The 19,759-nt window shown below is 42.0% G+C and overlaps 1 protein-coding gene and 1 long non-coding RNA gene across 9 annotated transcripts in view; one reads left to right on the top strand and one right to left on the bottom strand.

Moving 5' to 3' along the window:
* The window catches only part of LOC134167121 (uncharacterized), a 34,006-nt gene that overhangs the window by 5,224 nt on the left and 9,023 nt on the right, over positions 1-19,759 (top strand). The gene's annotated exons all lie outside the window — the stretch shown is intronic.
* The window catches only part of HECW1 (HECT, C2 and WW domain containing E3 ubiquitin protein ligase 1), a 253,865-nt gene continuing 234,903 nt past the window's right edge, over positions 798-19,759 (bottom strand). For all 8 annotated transcript variants that reach the window (XM_062625356.1, XM_062625357.1, XM_062625353.1 and 5 more), the window contains 4 exons: positions 15,716-15,862; positions 14,210-14,324; positions 12,769-12,967; positions 798-5,885 (listed from right to left, as the gene is read on the bottom strand). In XM_062625356.1, coding sequence (XP_062481340.1) covers positions 5,774-5,885; positions 12,769-12,967; positions 14,210-14,324; positions 15,716-15,862 — 573 coding nt within the window. In that variant the 3' untranslated portion in view covers positions 798-5,773. The remainder of the gene's footprint in view (positions 5,886-12,768; positions 12,968-14,209; positions 14,325-15,715; positions 15,863-19,759) is intronic.

A 19,759-nucleotide genomic window follows, 5' to 3' on the forward strand; every position in this document is an offset into this window, starting at 1 on the left:
TGCAGTGCCAGCTGCAGAAGGTCTCCTAAGAGTTGTCATAGTCACAGTTTCTGATTTGTCTTATACAAGATATGCTTACCATTTTTGTTGGAGAGTCTTCCATGGGTTTATCTTTTTCCTCATAGAAACTCTTCCTCCTCTAAAGCTTTCCCATCCTTCATATTGTTCTATGATCCCTCTTGAGGCGCTGTTTATGTAAGAAAACAAGTATGGTCAGCAAGGTGTGTGCTGACTGTGTATCTGAGGTGTGTTAATCTATCCTGGAATGTGCTAATGAAACATGCCTGAGATATTACAGTAGCAGTAAAGAAATGGGTGTGACATACTGAGAATGCCAGAGCATCTTACTATTTATTTGCTGTCAACACTTAATGCAGACCCAGCACATGCTATTAAGAAATCACCTTTGCACTTGCATTTCATACCTACAATGCAGTAATTATACCTAGAAGGGAGGAATGTGTAAGGAGCATATGCATCTCTTTTGTCTCTTTGTTCAGACATTTTCTACAGCAAGGAATAAGCTCACATGCTTTCAATGCAGGGCTGCTCATAGGCTAGTCTAGGAGAGCATGGGGGCTTTGGTTACGCACACTTATGTGGAGAATCTTAAGTTTTAAGCATGTACAAAATTGAACAAAAGCAATGGAAGGACCTGAATGCAGCAGTCAGAAAGGGGAAGAACCTGGAAGAGCAACTACTTACATCAGTGGACTTTCACTAGCGCTTCTTTCCACCCACTCTGGTAAAATACATCCTCTACAAAGCAAGTTATTTGTAATAGACAGTCCACACAATGCCATAACAAAGTGATTTTATTGACATTCCTCTATAATGATATGGTTGAATAGAAAGCACAGCCTGAGTATCATGTGACATTTTTCTGTCAATAGAAGCAAAATCAGTCCAATAATGAGGACCTTTCCTGCCATTGACTTTATGTAGTCTTTAACAAAAACCGTAACAGACATCTCTGTTAGATAAATTGGAAGCTGCAGGGAATTTGGCTAATGGTAACATTATTTACTATACCTAGTATCTACTATCTACAGGCATCTGTTTTTCTACTAGAACAAAGGAACTACATGACTCACTAGAGAGAAAGGAACAATCCAATCTTTTGGACCTTGTGGTAACTGGAAATCCTCTCCCAGATTTAGTATATTGCAATAATTTTTGTTTTCTTTTAATAATGAACACTGAGGTACAGCAAGAATAATAATCAAAAAGCACCGCATTTGTCATAGAAAGATCTGTTGGTCTGCATTGACTGAAAGTGTTTAATCTTGACTGGGAAGCTCTATTAATATTACTATGGAGACAGGGCAAATTATTATTTCAACAGAAATGAACCAAATCTCCAGTCAAATTCATCCTTCTGGAATTCCATAGACTGTCACAGGATTAACAGTGAAGGACGAGTTTAACTCATCCTCTGTGCATGTGTATTTTAGCCTATTTCTTATTTGATTTTCATGTCCAAATTCAGTATCCTATTGTTTTCAACTAGAGGTATGTCAACTATTTGTTACAGTGAAACTAGAACAATAAAACACAAACCCAACAAACACCCCCCTTCCCACAGGCTGTCTCTCAGACTAGACTGAACTCAAACTTTTGCTGCAGTTCATGGGCACTTGAGCAATCTGGGTGAAAAAACTCCTTTGTGTCAGACCTGTACAAAACTCATTATTTCTCTGTTAGATGTACTTTGGATCACTCATGTCTTGCCTTGTGATAGCCATGGATGTCCCTGGAACATAAAAGTCAAGTTCTGAATATGTGCAGCTACGCGATTGAATGCTCACATAACATACTGCAGACTGAAGTGACAGCATCTGTGAGGTTTAGACGCAATTAACTGTAAGGTACGGTTGGTTGTACTGGATCAAATCCTGCATAGCTTATGTGGCTGAACAGTCAGGGAGACTACGTCCATGTGGAAGAGCTACCAGTGATTTAAAATACCTATTTTCATTCTCATACCTTTAGCTTAATGCTAATACGGCAACAGGATTTCATACAGAAAAATATCCCTTTCTCTCCCTCTACCCATCACAACAGTCACCTTGAGAAACATATGGACCCTCTGAAACCAAGTGTACAAATTACCAATATTCATTGTTCCTATCAAAAACTGAAATCCACAAAAGCTGTCAGTTTGCCTATTCCATTTTTCACTTGCATTTTAAAATCTACTGCTGTTGATGTCATTTCTTAATATAGCCCCCACCATGTTCCAAGGGAACTGAGCTGAACAGGTTATTTTACTGTAAATCTGCCCTATGGAATATCTTCCAGACTTTCCTGTGGGAAAACAATGAAACAAGAAATTCTGTAATTAACAGTCAGTGTTTTACAAATGAAAACGCAGACCTGGGGAGGGCACAGATGATTAAATGAGTAACAGCATCTGAATTGAAAGCTGAACAAGGAAGGGTATATGCCTTGCATATACATAACAACAAAGCCAGTTAATTGCGTAATGGACAGGTTAAATAGCAGGTCAAGGGAGAAAAGGCTCCTCCTCTCTCCTGTTAGCACCATTCGCTGCCTCACATTAACACTGCAGTGCCACCTGGATGCACGGCTTCCCTTCACTCCAGACTGAGGCCTGATTCTGCCCATGATATGATGCAATGAATGCAGAAAAACAGTGTGGAGCATCGATGAGGATATCCTAGAGATGATGTCAGTGTTTGAAAATCTATTGGGGTAGGGCATCTGGGGAAGAGAGAGGAATGGACTGGAATGGTAGAATGCAAGAAAAGCTGAGTATGGCATTTTCTCTCCTGTAAAAAATGAAAATAGTCAACTGTCTTCCTCTGTTCCTGGCTTTAGATCCCAAAAAACATGCAAGGAAATCTGCACGACCTTGTCACTTTGATATCACCACAGTCACCTAAGAAAGTAACCTTAAAAAATACTCAGCTGTGTGCTAGAAAGACAGCTTGGACCACGGATTTTGATGGGAAGCAGCTAGCTATGCTGAATGCTTCCCAGAGCAGGAACACATGAAGTGCTCGAGATGGTATCTGCCAACCACCATGGAGATGCATAACACCTAATCCAGCTTAGTGTGTGGTGAGTGCCAGAACATGTGAAGAAGAATTTCAGGAGAAAGCTTTCCTTGTTTCAATCAGTGGGGTTTGATGCTGTCTCTGAGATAACAAACATCTTTTATTATGCTACAAAAAATAGTTTCCCTTTTCTCTTAATAAAATATAGCTTTTCAAGACTTAAAAAATTTCACTATACACTGTGTAAAGATTGGAGATTTTTTTTTTCCTTTTTTGCTATGTTACTGAGACAGCTCTTGATGCAACTATTTGCCTTGGCCAAACATGGACCAAGCAGTTGGATGCTTCTCTTTTCCTCTATTTTTGGAAGACATCCAACTTTTGACATAGTGCAGGTGAGTTTATAACATCACCAGGCAAGGAAATAAGAACCATACAGGAATCGCTGGATTTTGGGGCCCAGTGATGAAGAGGCAGAAATGACAGACACTGGAAGATTTGGTTGTTCACTCTCTCCTGGTGTGACTTGCTCTGATGTAAGAAGTGAAGATTTCCATCTCTGCTGTGCAGTGGGGGTGGTCATGTGGAACAGACGCCTGAGAGCTCATGTGTGGAAATCATGAGCATCATTTTCAGTGCCATGATGCTGGCCCGTAGCGGCAGCCTCCGTACACAACTGGAATATGAGTACTCAGTAAGAATAACAACATACTATAAAACAGATTCTCAGTAAAAGCCATACAGTAAATTAGTATAAAAGTGGCTGAAACGTCACAGAAATGGAATGAATGGGGCAATTTAAATATCCCAAATACTTTATATATCATTAACAAAAGCTACTATTTCTGCTTAGAAACGTGTTTTCAGGTCCACCACGTTTCACCTTTCAAATACCTATTGACCTAAGAATAAAAGTGGGAGAATGATCTACAACTCTCAGAATGCAGTTTTTCAATTGTGATGAGTTTCTGTAAAGTCACCATAAAAATATGTGGGAAAGCAGCATCCAGTTCTTTTCTCTGGAGAGAAAACTTACGGGAATTACATGTGTCAGACATTGAACTGATCTGATTTTACAGTTTTCTGAAGCATAGCTAACACAGAACTACCAGTAACAAGCCCCTAGGGGGGTGTGGTATTTCATGTGAGCTGCTCGGTACTATGATGTTACCTTCTCACTTACCTTCACTCACCCTTCACAAGTCTCTCACTTCATATTTCATGCATCCTTTAACATAGTTAGCGTCAGAAGATACTTTGTATTCCTTTTCCCAGTTAAGACAAACACTTTCAATCTGAGATTAGCCTCGGAAAACAAGGGCAGCAAAGAGTAATAAATAAAACACAATCAGAGCAGTGAGATCGGTTGTAACAGCCTCAGCAAAACCCATTTGAAGACAAGCCTTCTGCTGTTTACCTCTTGCACCCTGGTTTCAGAGCTGGAATGCAAAGTACACCAAACTGAAGAGGGTTACGCCTGCCATTAACAAGAGCTAGATCTTTAGTTCAGCGGTACCTAGCATGACCAGAGGGCCTTTGGGCTTACTCCAAGAGGAAGTGCAACAAAGTCTTAACCCAAAGAGAGTTACAGTCCCCTTCATCCCTGACTAGCACCCTCATTCACTGCAGCTTCTCATTTAACAGACCCTAGGATAAAACCTCTCTACGACCACACTTGAGGTTACAGAGATTTCCACTGGACAAGAAAAGAAAAATGACAGAAGTGAAAACTGCCCCCAGCAACCACAGATTAGCCCAGCTTCACAGAAAATAAATGGCTTCTGACACAGGGGATGGGATTGTCTAGACTTCTCATTTGGAAAGGAGCATTTTAAACATCAGAAAACAGAGACCTGGTAAACAGAACCCAAGGGTATAGAGTAGAACATTCTTCTTACTTCTCCTTTTCCTTGTCATATACGATACTAAGGTAAAGGAGCCTTATCCTTTATGCTACATAATAAAACATCCATCTTGAGTGTGCACAACCTTGTGCTTCTTATGTGGTAAACATTACAATGGAGATGCCCCTCCCAGTATCTCTGAAGTGCAAGTTCTCTCCAGTGCTGGCAAGTACCAATCGTAACAATCGCTGTTATGCTTTGCATTGCGTTACAGGTTGGTTTTTTTAGTTTCTGAAGGTCTGATCTGCACCATGTGTCTGGGCCAGTTCCAGCTGATGCAAGTGATGTGGATCATGAGTTCATCTATAAAAATGTCAGTTTTGCTTATAGGTGTCTCTCAGATGGACAATACGTACAGAGAAAAACAAGGATGGATGAAGATACATTTGACCAGCTCCTAAGACTGGATTCAACGGTTAAGAAGTAAGATGGGCTGTGAATTGATTTAGAAGATGTGGCCATATAAAAGCTTGGAATGCCTGATGAGGGTTTTTTTTTTATTTTTTAATCAACGTAGGTGGAAGTAAACATTTATTAACATTTGGTCAAGTGTAGTGTAACTTGCATTTGTATTTTCATTGTTATTAATGGAGGTATGTAGAGATATACAGAAACCTTGAGACAGTTGGTTTTCTATTGCATACAGACTAGCAGTCCATTGGAAACAGAGGATGAAAGCATGAAGGTTAGATCTTAGAGGGAGGCAGTTCTTCATGCACAGCTTTTGTTAATCTTGATTTTGTTTGTTTGTTTCTCAAAACTAAAAACATGGGAAACCAAGATCAAATGATGGTGGACAGGAAAGGTGACATCATCAGCCAGAAAAACACCAGAAGTGCCTGAACCCCCTCATTCAAGTCCAAAGGTGCTAGTTTCTTCAACAGCTGTCAGCAGCTTTTCATACAGCATAGAATATGAGGGGTAAGGTGGAAGATCCAAACGGTTGAAACATGTGTGTGCCCTGCAAAAGGAAAACATGCCTCAGGTTAAGTTTATCCTGAATAATTTGAGAAAGTAAAAACTGAGAAAACAAGTTCCTACTGAGACTCAAAACATTCAAGTTCACTCAAGAGAGAAAAAGAAATTCTAACTATTACAACAAATTCGGCCAAAATCTGAGGTACTGCAATGCACGTGCACATACACATGAATATTTGAAAGAGAAGCTAAGTATCAACATAACATCATTCTCTGCTATCTCTGCATTCAACGTTTGCAAGGATCTTGCAGGGATCTTCATATAAAGAACACTGGAGGTCACTGAGGAGATGGGGTCTAGGCCCAGATAGAGAGAAAACTCCACTGTTTTGGTTGCTTTGAGTTTCCCCCCCAAAAAAATACAACTCAGCTGTACATCCAGCATGAGCAGCCGGCAAGTTTTGCACAAGTGGACAAGCATCATGTGATGAACTCTACTGCCAGAATGGGCTCAGCATGTGTTTATAGTGAGGCAGGGCTGGCTGGTGAAAGACCAGTCAGTGATCTGCTAAGAAACGCAGGTTGCTGCAAACACTCCTATAAGTCAGCTGCTGCCCATCTGCTGCAAGGCTGGCCTTTAGATGTTATTTATTTGTAATAGCCAAGGTAAAAGCAAAACATTGTGTGCAGAGCAAGCTGCCAATTTGATGACCCTCTTTGCCCACAGTTCTATCATTGTATTTACCCCGAGTTGGCAGCACCTTCACAAGAAGCCGTGGAACGGGTTCCTCACATGTCTCCACCTTGTTTCAGCTTTTCTGGTAGCAGCAATTAGACCCAGATGCAAACTGCACTGTGTGAGGAGCTATACAAACGTGGAGCAAAGCAACACTCCCTGCCCCAACAGTTCATCCATTTCAACTGACTGAAAAACCGTAAAGCTCATTCAGCAAACAGCGGGGGCACGTTTTCATTGAAATGGTCTCATTTTGTTCAGTCAGCTTGCAGTTCTACATGATCCTACAAATATTTCTGTTTCCTCTTGCTTTCTGGAATGAATGTGAATTGATTAAACCCTACACAGAGGGAAATGTAGCCTCAATGGCTAACAATGTCTAAGCTTCTGGCCCCTAGTATTTGTAGAAGCCGTGAAGTTGTTTCACTTTCAGCTTTTCTATCTCATACTTTAATGTTATTTCTTCCAAACTGAAGCAGAAGAGCTACCTTGGAGAAACTATTTGAAACCATGCTAGTCATCCCTTAGGCCACCCACAGAGTGAGAAAAACATGATAGTGATACATGGGCTGGCCTGAGACTTGCAGATTCAGAGGGAGAGTTTTATCAAGCACCAATGGTGAATCACTAAAAGCAATCAGGCAACTGAAATAGCCAGGAGCATGTAATCTTCACTGCATCTCAGCATTTCAATTAGGAGAGGTTTTACCATCTTTTTCCCTTTCCGAATGAAGATGTGTTAGCTGGTCACTCTCTCAGAGTGTGAAATAAACACAGAATTTGTGGGAATGAGCTGGGCACACTTGAGTCAGTGAAAAAGGAACATTAATAAAGCCATTACTGAACGTATCTCTTGAAATTAAACATGGCAGCTCATGTGTCTCACCCATGAATAGCCCTGCACTGTTTATTGTTTATCTCAGCAACCTTTGGCAGCACAAGTTGTTTCTACAATTGCCAATACATATCAAGCACTGGGAGTTATTAACTGAAGGATTCTTGTAGTCCCTTCAGACTGTGCTTATCATAGGCAAGACAGCACCATTCAGAGACAGACAGTCTTCAGGAGCTCAGCTGCCTGGCTCCAGAACTGGGAGTCCCTCCCAGCCCAAACTATTCCACGATTCTATGATTCTGTGGTGGCTCAGGTGTGGATTCTGCTAATGTAACCTTGCTGAACCTAAAGTAATACATCTGTATGGTATTTAACCATGGCACATTTTACTATATGATATCATAACATCTTAGACACTGCTGTCACACGTCCTACTGTGCGGTGCAGACATAGCCACAGCCGCTGACTGGTGTTTACATTCTTGCTTAGAAGGTCTTAGAAGGTTTACTTACAGCCTCTCAAGGAATTTATTATGGGGAGCAGCTATGACAAAGAAAGGAAGAAAAAGTTACATGTTTAGAAACTGCAGCACTTTGCCAAGTAGTGCTCTCCTGTTCTCCAGTTCAACAACTTCGTAGAAAAAAATGTGTTCACTCCAAAAAAGGTGGTGAGTGCGCACAGAACCCCCTCCTACCTTATTTAGAGATGAACCTTACCAACTAACATAAGACTGGCATTCGAACATAGCCATGCCTGTCAGGCAGAAACTGGGCATTTCTCCTTTTCACCTTGCTTTCTTTAGAAGAAAGAAGAGGAACCCACAAACCCTTATTTGATCAACCTCAGTTCCACAGGTATCAACTTTTGTTCCTTTTACACTTACATGCTGCCTGGGAACCACTGCTTAGTAGGTTAATATACATTCATAGCTGGTATTTCTGTTGTATGTGAGAAAAAAGGAAAGAGAAGAGGGATGGGAGATAAGGAATGATAAAGGAGAGCAAAGCATACACAGTCCAATGAGAAGGACAAAAATTATGAGAACAAAGTTCTCAGTAGTCACAGAGAATAATTTTTTAATTGCTATATGGTATTCTGGTTGATTAAATACCTGATCATCTAACAGACAGGGACAGAATTCTCTTACAAAAGGACAGATATTTACTAGCACTGGTAATCTTTATCATGCACAACCTGCAGACACAATGGTGGTGATCACGTACATTATTCTGCTGAATGAAAATCTTGTTTGACGAAAGGGTAGTTGTAGCTCAGCACTGCTGGAAAAGTGACCTCATTGTGTCAAATGTGATTATTTGACTCGCTGGGATTCACACTGAGGTACTTACTTCATTGATACTCAAACAGAAATAACCTTGGAGCTGACGGGTTTTGGGCAGGGGAGGAGCACAAAAACAGAAGATGGGGCAGTGGCATTTCTAGGCACTGAACACTTCTGCGGCTGAGGATTTGAGAAAAGGGAACTGTTGCCTCCTATAGCTGCAGTAGAAAACACTGCTAGTTCTTTGTACTGGTCTGTTCAGGGCCAGGAGTTCTGCTCCCACACTATCAGAGGAAGCTGTGCCTGTTCATTAGTGTTTGGTGGGGAACAAAGAATAAGTTCTTACGGTCCTTGCATGACCCAGGAAACGTGAAGAGAGGCTTCCTGCCTCAGAAGAAGCTATAGCTGGAAGAATTCTCTATCCATCCCTACTCAGGCAACCAGTTACAAAAAGTAAAATACGCAACTCCCTTATTTCGGGACAAAGTTTTGCATATTAGGTAGGTAGAGCAAAAATCCACCTTGATGAACAAATTTACACTGACAGATCTGTAAATCTGGCAGTCTCTTCGGAACCTGCCTCAGCCTTTCAGTGTCAAGAGATCTGGGATTAGAACATACCTCTGAGCTGTACAGTACTCTGACTTTCTAACATGGGTGGTCTCAAAGTCAATATAGACAGGAATAACATGTCTAGTACACATGCACACTCCAGAAATGAACTACTGGTGTAATCTAACTCTTGTTTGTATTAGATGAACATATTACACCACCATCACCCTGTTCATGTAGGGGAACTGGTACTGATGAAAAAGTCCACCAATTTAGAATGATGGTACCAGATTTTCAGCTTCGCTGAGAAAGTCTTGCACCCTCAGTGCTTTCAAGAAGCACTCTGGCATTATGTACTAGGGGCTGTTCTTCAGAAAGTGCTGCAATTAAGACATTTACACCATGCCTCTTTTCTGGGAGTGCCACGATGCTGTCACAAGCGCAAATGCGTGGCTGGTTTTATCACATCTTTGCTTGCCATAAGCAAATGGCAGTTGCATGCTCCATTGCCAAAGTGTAAGGACAAGATGTACAGGAGAGCTGTCTCACTGCTTTAGACATCTGGAGCAGTACTGAGATAATACAAAAAGAGTCCTGGACTCTCCCAATAGAGCTAAAAATTATCTTGATGCTTTGTAAAACAGCTGAAAACCCAAAGGCCAGGCTAACCTATCCCCAGTGACCCGCCAGCTACCTGCATGTCAGAGAAGCCAAATGCATCAGCTTTATGCAAGCTTCCATAACAACCCTCACAGCATTGCATTTATTTGGTTATGGCCTAAGAACTAAGCCAGTAATTAAGAGGTACAATCCACACCTAAGCACATAAATGACTAAATCTGATGATTGCTAAGACACAAGAAAGCTATTTGGCTGGGGTTTTTCCTAGGACTTTGAAAGCATGGAGCAAAGGTAACCCTCACTGTGAAATTGCAGGAATTGTTAGAAGGAGAAGGGAATTTATTGTGGTTTATTTTAAACAGCTAGTTACACTCATAGCGTATCACAGAGCCAAAAGGCCTACAGGATATGACATGTAACTTTCTTTTAGCCACTAAGTCTAAGTAAATACGTAAGTAAATCTAACCAAACATGAGCAATCCATAATCAGGCATTTAAAGAAAGTTTTAAATAACATTTATTTAGTTGCTTGACTAAGGGTTAAGGGAGCCTCCAGGCTTAGCCTGTGTGTTTTATGTACTTCTTAACACTGTGTATACTTGGCAGCACCCCATAATTTCATACAAATGCACGTAGTAATTCAGGGTGATCAAGCTGTGTTTATCCCCCATGAGCAAGTGCTGTTTCTCTTTCCTCTGGCTAAAATGAATGCAGAGCTCTAAGACTTCTAAAAGGTGCTAACAACTTTCACCTGCAAAAGAGGCCTCTTTCAGGGAGAGCAACAAGTCTGGTGATCAGCAGACAAACATCAAGTCGTTAATATGGGTATCCTGGGGCCAACAGCATCTAGGTCATAAGCACTGCCTGGGTTCACAAAGGAAGTTAAGCAGAGCAGAAAGAGGCCAATTACCTTTTCAGAACTTAATGGGTCAGCCCAGGGCATTTTCTGTGGCTAAGGTTCCCCTCCTCTCTCGCCCCTTTCCATCCCAAAAAGAGTGAAAACTGATCTCTGCAGGAATGCTGCGCAAGTCTGTGACTTCCAGTCGCTGCCTGTCTGCAGGCAGGAATGCCCTTGGTAAGCTCTGAAGCCCTTACGTAGAACCGGACTATACCTATATATGCTGCAAAAGGGGGATCTGGCTTACACATAGCAAACTGTAGCTCTCACGCTTTCCCTCCGCATTGCTGGCTGGAGCTCAGAGGGCATGAGTCATCTCACTGACCTTACATGTTTTCATCTGTTTTTACATCTCAGTGCCTATGTCTAGCTTTCACATAGGTCTCCGTATAGTCTCTAGAGTATGGTCAATGGAGATAAATCAGGATGTGCCAGGTGTGATTCAGCTGAGCCATTGTAAAAGTCTGTGTTCAGGTGAAAGGAACTGTGTCTTAAAAATGCTTACTTTCCTTTTCCTGACTTTAGAGGGAGTCCACATAAGATGTCAGCTCTGAATGTCTGCTCCTGTGTCTCCCCACTGCATAAACATGGGCTTGAGTAGGCCTGGACTAAGAAGGTGAACATATTTGGACTTCCCCTCTCCAGAGGACTCTGGCGGTCTGCTCAGGTCCATGTCTTACAGCATGCTTCTGGGTAAACAACACGGATGGCAAGTAACCAGGAAAGCATCCTTTGGAGGGCAAATGTTATGTAAAAAGGTCACACAGCAAAAGTATCTCAGAGGTGCTGAGATGCAGCCCCATGAACAATGGGGCAGAACCTCAGGCAACTGTAAAGATGTTCAAGTGACTCACTTCAGTGAAGAAGGATGAGTGCTGGTCACTGACAGAGTGCTGGGGCAGAACTCAAAGCTGAACATATCACTAGCTCTGCTATGACTCTCTTGGGTGGCCTTAGGCAAGTCAGACCACTCCTTCGTACCTCAGCCCCTTTGTTCTGTAAAGGAAGATGACCTCTCTTTTGGGAAGCACTGTGAAATCTGTTGACTCTCTATGACATTATGGCTCATTTGCTTCTAGCTGGTTGACTGAACTAGATGTAACAAATTGGGTATTATCACCACATGGTCTGAAGTCCCTCACTAAGCTTCTTTGTGATGGAAAGGTGGAATCATCAGAGCAAATGAAGGGATTACATTCAGGTCTCTGGCCAAAACTTAGACAGATTCTGGCTTTCATAGCTCTGTAACTCACAAATATTTTCACTAGTATTCTGGAAGTAAAGGGAACAGAATAAGCTCTGGATCTGTTCCAGAAGAAAAATAAGAGAACCAGGTTTGGACCAATGGAAATCTTGATCTTAACTATTTCCCAGGATTCAAAGGCATTTAAGTTGAGCCTGCAAATCAAGAAGGCAGCATAAGAAAACCCTTTTATCCAAGTGTAATTACAGAACAAACTCATAATTGTTCTTTGCTGTTATAACACTTCCTGTATGAAGACAGGCTGAGGAAGTTGGGGCTGTTCAGCCTGGAGAAGAGAAGGCTGCGTGGAGACCTCATAGCAGCCTTCCAGTATCTGAAGGGAGCCTATAGGGATGCTGGGGAGGGACTCTTCATTAGGGACTGTAGTGATAGGACAAGGGGTAACAGGTTAAAACCTAAACATGGGAAGTTTAGATTGGATATAAGGAGGAAATTCTTTCCTGTAAGGGTGCTGAGGCACTGGAATGGGTTGCCCAGGGAGGTTGTGAATGCTCCATCCCTGGCAGCGTTCAAGACCAGGTTGAACGAGGCCTTGGGTGAGATGGTTTAGTGTGAGGTGTCCCTGCCCATGGCAGGTGGGGTGGAACTTGATGATGTTAAGGTCCTTTCCAACCCTAACTATTCTATGATTCTATAAGATGTCCTCACTGTATTCATTATCTTTCACTGGCAGAGAGACAAGTACGAGGCTCACCTTTCCCAGAGCATTTCTGGTTTTATATCCTAGCTAGGACATACCTTGGGAGGGAGGTGATTTTCCCCCATTTCTCTATACAGAAGCGCCGCAGCCCATTGCTCCCTCGCAGAGCCGCAAAGCCCTCATACGGCACGCTCGATGTTCCAGTGACAAACTGCAACAACCGGAGCCTCTGCTCATTGTTAAATCTCTCCACTGCTGCCCAGAACCACCGTATTACGATGTGTCCATCATGGTAACCTAAACCAAAAAGCACAAGAGAGAAAGTCAAATCATTCCCACCAAGTGGGAAGTGTAACATCAAAACATGTTCCTGCTATCATGGGACAGTAGGTCTCTCCCTGAAAAGATCCTGACATAATAGTACATCTTGTTCTTGATGAGCAATAGGTCCCAGCCCTCATCCTGTTCTGGCTGTGGGTACTATAGTATCACTAAGTCATTTGAAACCCTGGCACTCAAAGATACATTTGAGGTACACTGGCCTCTTGCAAATCCTTTAGCAAGAACAGGGGTTACCTGCATGAGACATAAAAGACCAATTGTGATATACCACACAGTGTGAGTCCTAATGCCTTAACAATCTCTGGCTCCCAAATAAAAATCTCTTTTGTATTGCAATAGTGTTCAACATATGGAAAGGAGTTTCCAGCCACAAGCCCTTCCCTGGCAAACTTCCCACTTGAGGGCCTCTGTGCCTTGGTTTGTGCTAAGTGAAAGCCACGATAAGCCCAGGCTAAATGTAGTTTCAATAGCTAACCAGAAAAAAGTAGAAGAATAACTTCGAGGACCGGCTGTGCTTGTGGTAAGCTGCATATTTCAAGGTAACACAAAGGCTGGGCTGTGAGCAGCAAAGGCTTAAACCTTGTATTTCAGGGGAGAATACGTGCACCTCGGGGACTTCCCTTTCATAGTGCAGAACTGGTGGATTTCACACTTATACATCATCCAAGACGGCCTGGATAAATCCCGCTCAGTGTTTAAAGCAAGACCAGGCCAAGCATTAGAGGAGAAGGGATAAAAACTCAGATTTGACATAGTTTAGGCTGAGGGGATGGTTAAGCAAGATCTGTATGTTGTTGAAGTGTAATTGGGAACTGTGAAATTCAGGTCTGTGCTGAAGCCAAGAGAACTTGTGGTACTACTTTAAGTGAGGCCAGGAGTTCATTCAGTCATCTAAGCAACTTTAAAATCTAATACTGCAAATCCTTTTCAGTCCTTATTAGTCAAAACTCCTGTTCTGTTAAGAAGGTAGGAACTGAGTGGACAAAACCTGGATAGAAGTAGCAGAAGCAATTCCATTATTATTATTACATCTGTTGATCCAAACCTGAGATTTTACTTCATGAGTTATTACTCAAAATATTCCTGAACAAAATGGGTCATTTCCCTCACAAAAGACAGAAGGAAGAGATGGACAAAGTCTTTCATGTTTTAGACTGAAATCAGTCAAGATATAGTAAGTACCAGCAGGCAGTTTACCTCCACGATATTCTGTGTTGTTTCGCCAGTCATTGAGGTCTATTTCTGCAGTGCCAGCTATAACCAGCTCCAGTTCTCTGGCATCAAAAACAGAGACAAGCCTGGAGTCTACAACCTGGAACAAAAACCACTTGTAAGCACGGATTCAGACTGGAAATAAAGCAGATGCAGTATCTTGTAAACCTATGGCTCTGATGGCCAGCTCTTTAATCTGACAAAGTCTGCATGCTGACAGCTGACTTCCATTCCTCTGCTGGTAAATCTGTGCTCCTCTTCAGGGAGTCTGCTGATGTTTTGAGCTGCAAACAATGGTGACACATGAGATTTGGCCAGAATGAAACAATACAAGTTTCAGGGCATCATGTGTGCAGAACACTCTTCTTTGTTACACTCATTCTGACAAGTGATCTTCATAGTCAAAAACTGGATTTGTAATATGGACAATTTATTTTATCTTTGTTTTGCACTGGAATTTGATTACAATTGCACAGGAGTGCCCTCAGATCTTCATCCACTGAAGATGAAGCTGAGGTTCACTTTCTTCATTATGTGAAAGCAAAAGCTTTAACATCCTGCAGTATTCACAGGGAGAAAAAAAGCTGGCAGACCATATGCACACTTTAGTAAACCATATGGAGTCACCAACCCCTTTCTACAGGAAAGGGTTGACCAAGTTTGTTCAGCTACAAATCCACCCTCACTGGCTTCCACTCCCTGTAAACATCATTGCACAATTCCCTGGAACCATCAGCTATCAGTATTCTGTGTGTCTGTTATCTGCTGCTTTATTTTCTAGGGCTGCCGTTCTTTCTTATTTCTCTCTGCAAGACAGTCCTTAACTTCTACTTACAGTAGAAGTACAGCCGCCAGGACAGAAGTACAGCTGCCAGGGCAAGATAAATGTTTGAATATGCTTAGTAAGGGGCAAGAATAGGTGACTACATGGGCTGGTCAGCAAAGCCACAGGTTTTTGTCCCCTCTTTGGCAGTCCTTGCAGCATCTCTGTCAGAAGAATGTTTTCAGATCCAGGTCTTGAGCAACAATAAATTACCAAAATCCAGGGAAAACAACAACAGAGCAGCATCCATGAATACCAGTAAGATAATAGCTGACTGCATCCTAGGACTGGCTTTACTGGGATTAGTCCCTAAAGATACACCAAAGTGTACAACTCTTCATGATCTTCTCAGGTACCACAGAAGGGTAAAACAAAATTTGCAAATGCCTACTTCTCTTACTATGTGAATGGAAAGCATTTGTTCATTATGCTTCATCATATTCAGAATACACATTTCTACCCTTTCTCCCTTAATGCTAAACATGTCATACCCAAGGTACCTGTCTCTACCGATCCAGGCACTCTCTACCGATCCAGGCACTCCAGTTCCTTGCCATCTGTGTCTGTTTAGCTACTTCATAGGGTACTGATGAAGAACAGTTTAACCATGGGTTCATCTCATTCAGATGAGGAATGGAAGACTATAAGAACATCTCTTTGTTACTTACTTCGTAGAAGCCCCGGACCAGGGCCTCTGTTTGCTGAACCACTCCCCGTTCCACTCGCCACTTAACCATTCTCTCGATGTACTCTTTTTTGTTCTTTTCTGTCACTGCTGTATTTGCTCCTCCAGATTTCAACTCTCTCTCTGTCACCTACAGAACAGACACAAATAGTGCTGTAGCAATGTATGGCTCACATTCTGTTTCAAATTTAACTTGTACTTTGAAAATGTAAGTGAAAAACCTAACAGCTGTATTTCTTGTTCTGGCCTGCTGCCTATTTGCAGTAGGATCAGAAAGGGTAATGAGGGACACCCCCCCAGGCCTTGCCCTAGAGCCTTATCCCCAGCTAAAGCTGGACTGACCTTACTCCAGACTGTACCAGCAAAAGTGATTCAGGGAGCACCATCCATAAGCCATGCACAATGTGCTGTTCTGGTCCATCTTTTCATCCTTCTCCTCTGCTTTCCCCTTCTAGGAGCTTCAACCGTACCAGCTTGCTACTTGCTGTAGATTATCCAAGCAATAGTATAGGAAACAACAGGACTGAGAGGCAATCACAGTACTGGGATAGGCAGCCTGTTTTGCCAACTGGAAGGGATATCTACTTGTCTCTTAGGCAACAAGTGTTATCCTTCCCTAAGTGCTAATAAAAATGTTTACTCAGAAATCCCAATAGCCAAAGATACTATCACAAAATGCATACTGCCAACACACTACTTGAACAAAACCTGTACAGCACCCTGCACAGAGGACAAATACAGCCACTGTGGGATTCAGAGTTTTGCATCCACCATCCAAACCTGTGTTTGTACTACAATAACTTTCTTCTTTGTTTTATATCAAAACCTACAGCATTTCATTGCATTTTAATGGTAATTTGGTTGGCTTGGGTTACTAAGGCTTAAAACTGAGAAGGGATTTAAGGAATCAATCTAGATTCTACCCAGGAAGCACATACTCCTCATGTGATGGAAAACAGTATTTATCTTGCAATTATTTTCACAGCCAACTCTAGTGGATTTAAAAGGAAGAATGTTTTACTCTCCTCTTCAGTTTTCTGCTGCTATAACAATGATGTCTAGCACAGATAGCAAATGAGCTGCAGGAATACATATTCATTATTTGTATTATTTGCTTATTATTTATATTATTATCTATTTATTAGCCCAACAGAACACACAGCATATATATAGTATTTAGGTCACTTTGCTTGAGGGACCTGTTGTAACATTATGAATTACGGAAACACTGAATGAGTCACCTAATCTGTAGCTTTGTTGAGAAACAGCAAGAACCAGTAAGGTTAGATGTAATGAGTTAGGAACTCTCAGCTAGTTCAGGTTAAACTCCCAAATGTATGTCATGGATCACCATTATACAAGCAATGCTGCACTGTCCAGAAGGCAACACTCTGGCCCAGTTGCCATGCTGGATTCTTCAAGACTGTGCAGCACTAAGATACATCCATCAAAACTAAAGACTAAATCTTATCTAGTTTAAAGCATGACTGTAAGTCCACATGTCCAGTTGCAAGACTTCCCACAAACATCCAGACATGCTGGTGAGTTCTTCAACTTGTCATTATCCGTACAATTCCAAATACAATGGTTATCTACAACTGGAGGCAGGCAATCAATAACAACGTGTCCCTGTTTTTTCTTTCTTGTTCATAGGCATTAACTAGAGCTAGAATTCAGAATCAGGTTTCAGAGTGGCAAGAAGATATTTCAAACAATCTTGCCCATTCCTGTAACCTGACTGGAGCAATTGCCAGGGCTCAGAGAGAGGCTGTGTCCACATATAGAGCTTGGAGAAAGGCCTAAAGAACACTTCCTACTGGGCAAAAGTGTGAAAAAGTACTTAGGGTTACAACAGACACAACTCTTGTAAGTGAAATTCTCAAATCTTTGCTATTACAGTAGTGCTCCAGGCTCCAGTATGCCAGAAGGCTGGAACTCCTCAGTAGTAAATTCCAATTAAAAAGGTACCAAGAAAGAGGATTTTGCCTGAAAGGCTTAAAGCTAAACACCCATCAGGAATGAGACAAGAAAGGAAAAATGAAAGAAGTAGTGACTGGTCCATAATAATTGTGGAGCAGGACAAAAGGGCTGTAACCCATCTACAGCTTCTCAAAAAGCCACTATTTCTTGTTTCCCTTACCCAACCCTTGAGCTACAGCTTCTCAAATATTAGCAGAGCTCCCACCGTGATCTACACTTGGACACATACCCAGCAAAGCAATGCTCAGATGGCATTTAAGTGGTCAGATACCCTTGGCACGCATGAATTTCCAAGTGGGATCCATCTGTGAGCATAAAACGTGACTGTGATTTCTTCTTTATTTTGCTGTCAGCACTTAGCAAACCTCAGAAGGGTGAAAATCTCATTTTGACTTGGGACTCCTGAATTCTGACAGCCAGAATTCACAGCGAGAACCACTGTTTCCCCCATCCCTAGATCTAGCAAGGTTATGTCTAGTGCATATGAAATAAAGTACTAGGCAACATGGCAACTGGCATAAAATTCTGTTTTTCTCACTTTCATATCACAGTATCTACAACAGATTGTGATTTGTGTCTATTCTCTTTGGAGCCATCTCTTATCTTCCACAACAGACTGCTATGTAATTGTCTAGCTCTTTTCTTTGGGGCCAGCATACCAAGTAATTAGTGAGACAAATGTTACTTTCAGATGTGTTGGGGCCGTTCAGGCTGAGATTCTTATTCAACTTCATAATCTTCCAATGTAAATACAAACTTGTCTCATCTGTCTGTGTGAATATGTCAGTATGTTTCTGTCTGTCTTTGTGTATTAGTCTTATATAGCCATACCTTCCAGGGAAACCACTGTACTGTCAACTGAATGTCATGCAAACCCTCAGCTCAAAGCTCATGAGCCCCCCCTGCATTTAAGTCTTCGGAGAAACAGGGTTGTTGTTTCTACAGAGGCTTCTTACTTAAATTCTTCGGTCCTATCCTTTTAACTTCATTCACCCTTGACTCTGCTCATCCTTCATAACCTTGTACTATAAGCACCCTAAGTTCAGTTTTGAAAATATCCCCTGAAGTCTTGCATGCTTTCTGTTACCTTCAAGCTTATAGCTGAGCAGCCCTTTAACTCCCAGGGCCAGAATTCCTCCCTTCAGAAATCAGTCACCTCTCCTCTGACTCACAGAGCTACCCTAGCTCTGTGCAAACTCCTACTGTCAACTTCATTTTCAAGGGCTAAGAGCCACTCTCTGTATGTTCCACCTGATCTCTGCTCCCTTTGACACCATGTGTCTGCACCTTATACAAGTTAACTTCCAGTTAACTTGCAGTACTTGGTGAGCTTGGTTCTTCAGCCTCTCTGGTTTTCCATATCTCCTTGGAGGTCATTAATCTTGGTCTGGATATTGCTTTGGGTCTCTTCAAGGCTTTGCAGAGACAGTTGTAATCTAGCATGGGTTACAACACCAAAGAGCACCAGGGCTTCAGTGCAAGCCAAAGAATCCCGCAGGGGACACTTGTTCTCGTGGCCAGTCTGGACTTAAGCCAGGGCTGCACCCCATTTAAAGTTACAGTTATCCAGATCAGCCAGGATAAAGAGATTTATCTGACTAAGGCAGAGATGAATGGTAGAAAGCATAATAAATGGATGTACATACCAAGTTATTAAGTAGGTGGAAGGTAAGAGACACAGAATCTACCAAGGTGCTTTTAGACAAAATAATGGTGAGAGTTGCCAGGTCTTACACCACCTGCCAAATGTTTTGCTTCCCTCCTAATCCCCCACCCCTTCAGTCACATCAGCTTTAAGCTACATTGCTTGCATTCACTGAATGCCACATCTGTGTGAACCAGACCCTGGCGAGAAGAGCTGCACTCCAGAGAATTCCTCATGCTCATCAGTGTGTGGCTCAATAGGCCTGTAGGGGGGATGGTATTTTACATGATAAACCCTAGGAATAAACATCTGCATTGAAACAAGTGGCTTGAAAGAATCAAAAGGTAGGAAATGTTATTGAAAGGCTAAAGGATCTGTTCTGACAGAAAGATGTTCATCATG

This window comes from Pezoporus occidentalis, unplaced genomic scaffold, assembly GCF_034315485.1.
Source record: "Pezoporus occidentalis ecotype Australia unplaced genomic scaffold, CSIRO_AGI_Poc_V1 ctg28, whole genome shotgun sequence".
Classification (NCBI taxonomy): Eukaryota; Metazoa; Chordata; class Aves; order Psittaciformes; family Psittacidae; genus Pezoporus; species Pezoporus occidentalis.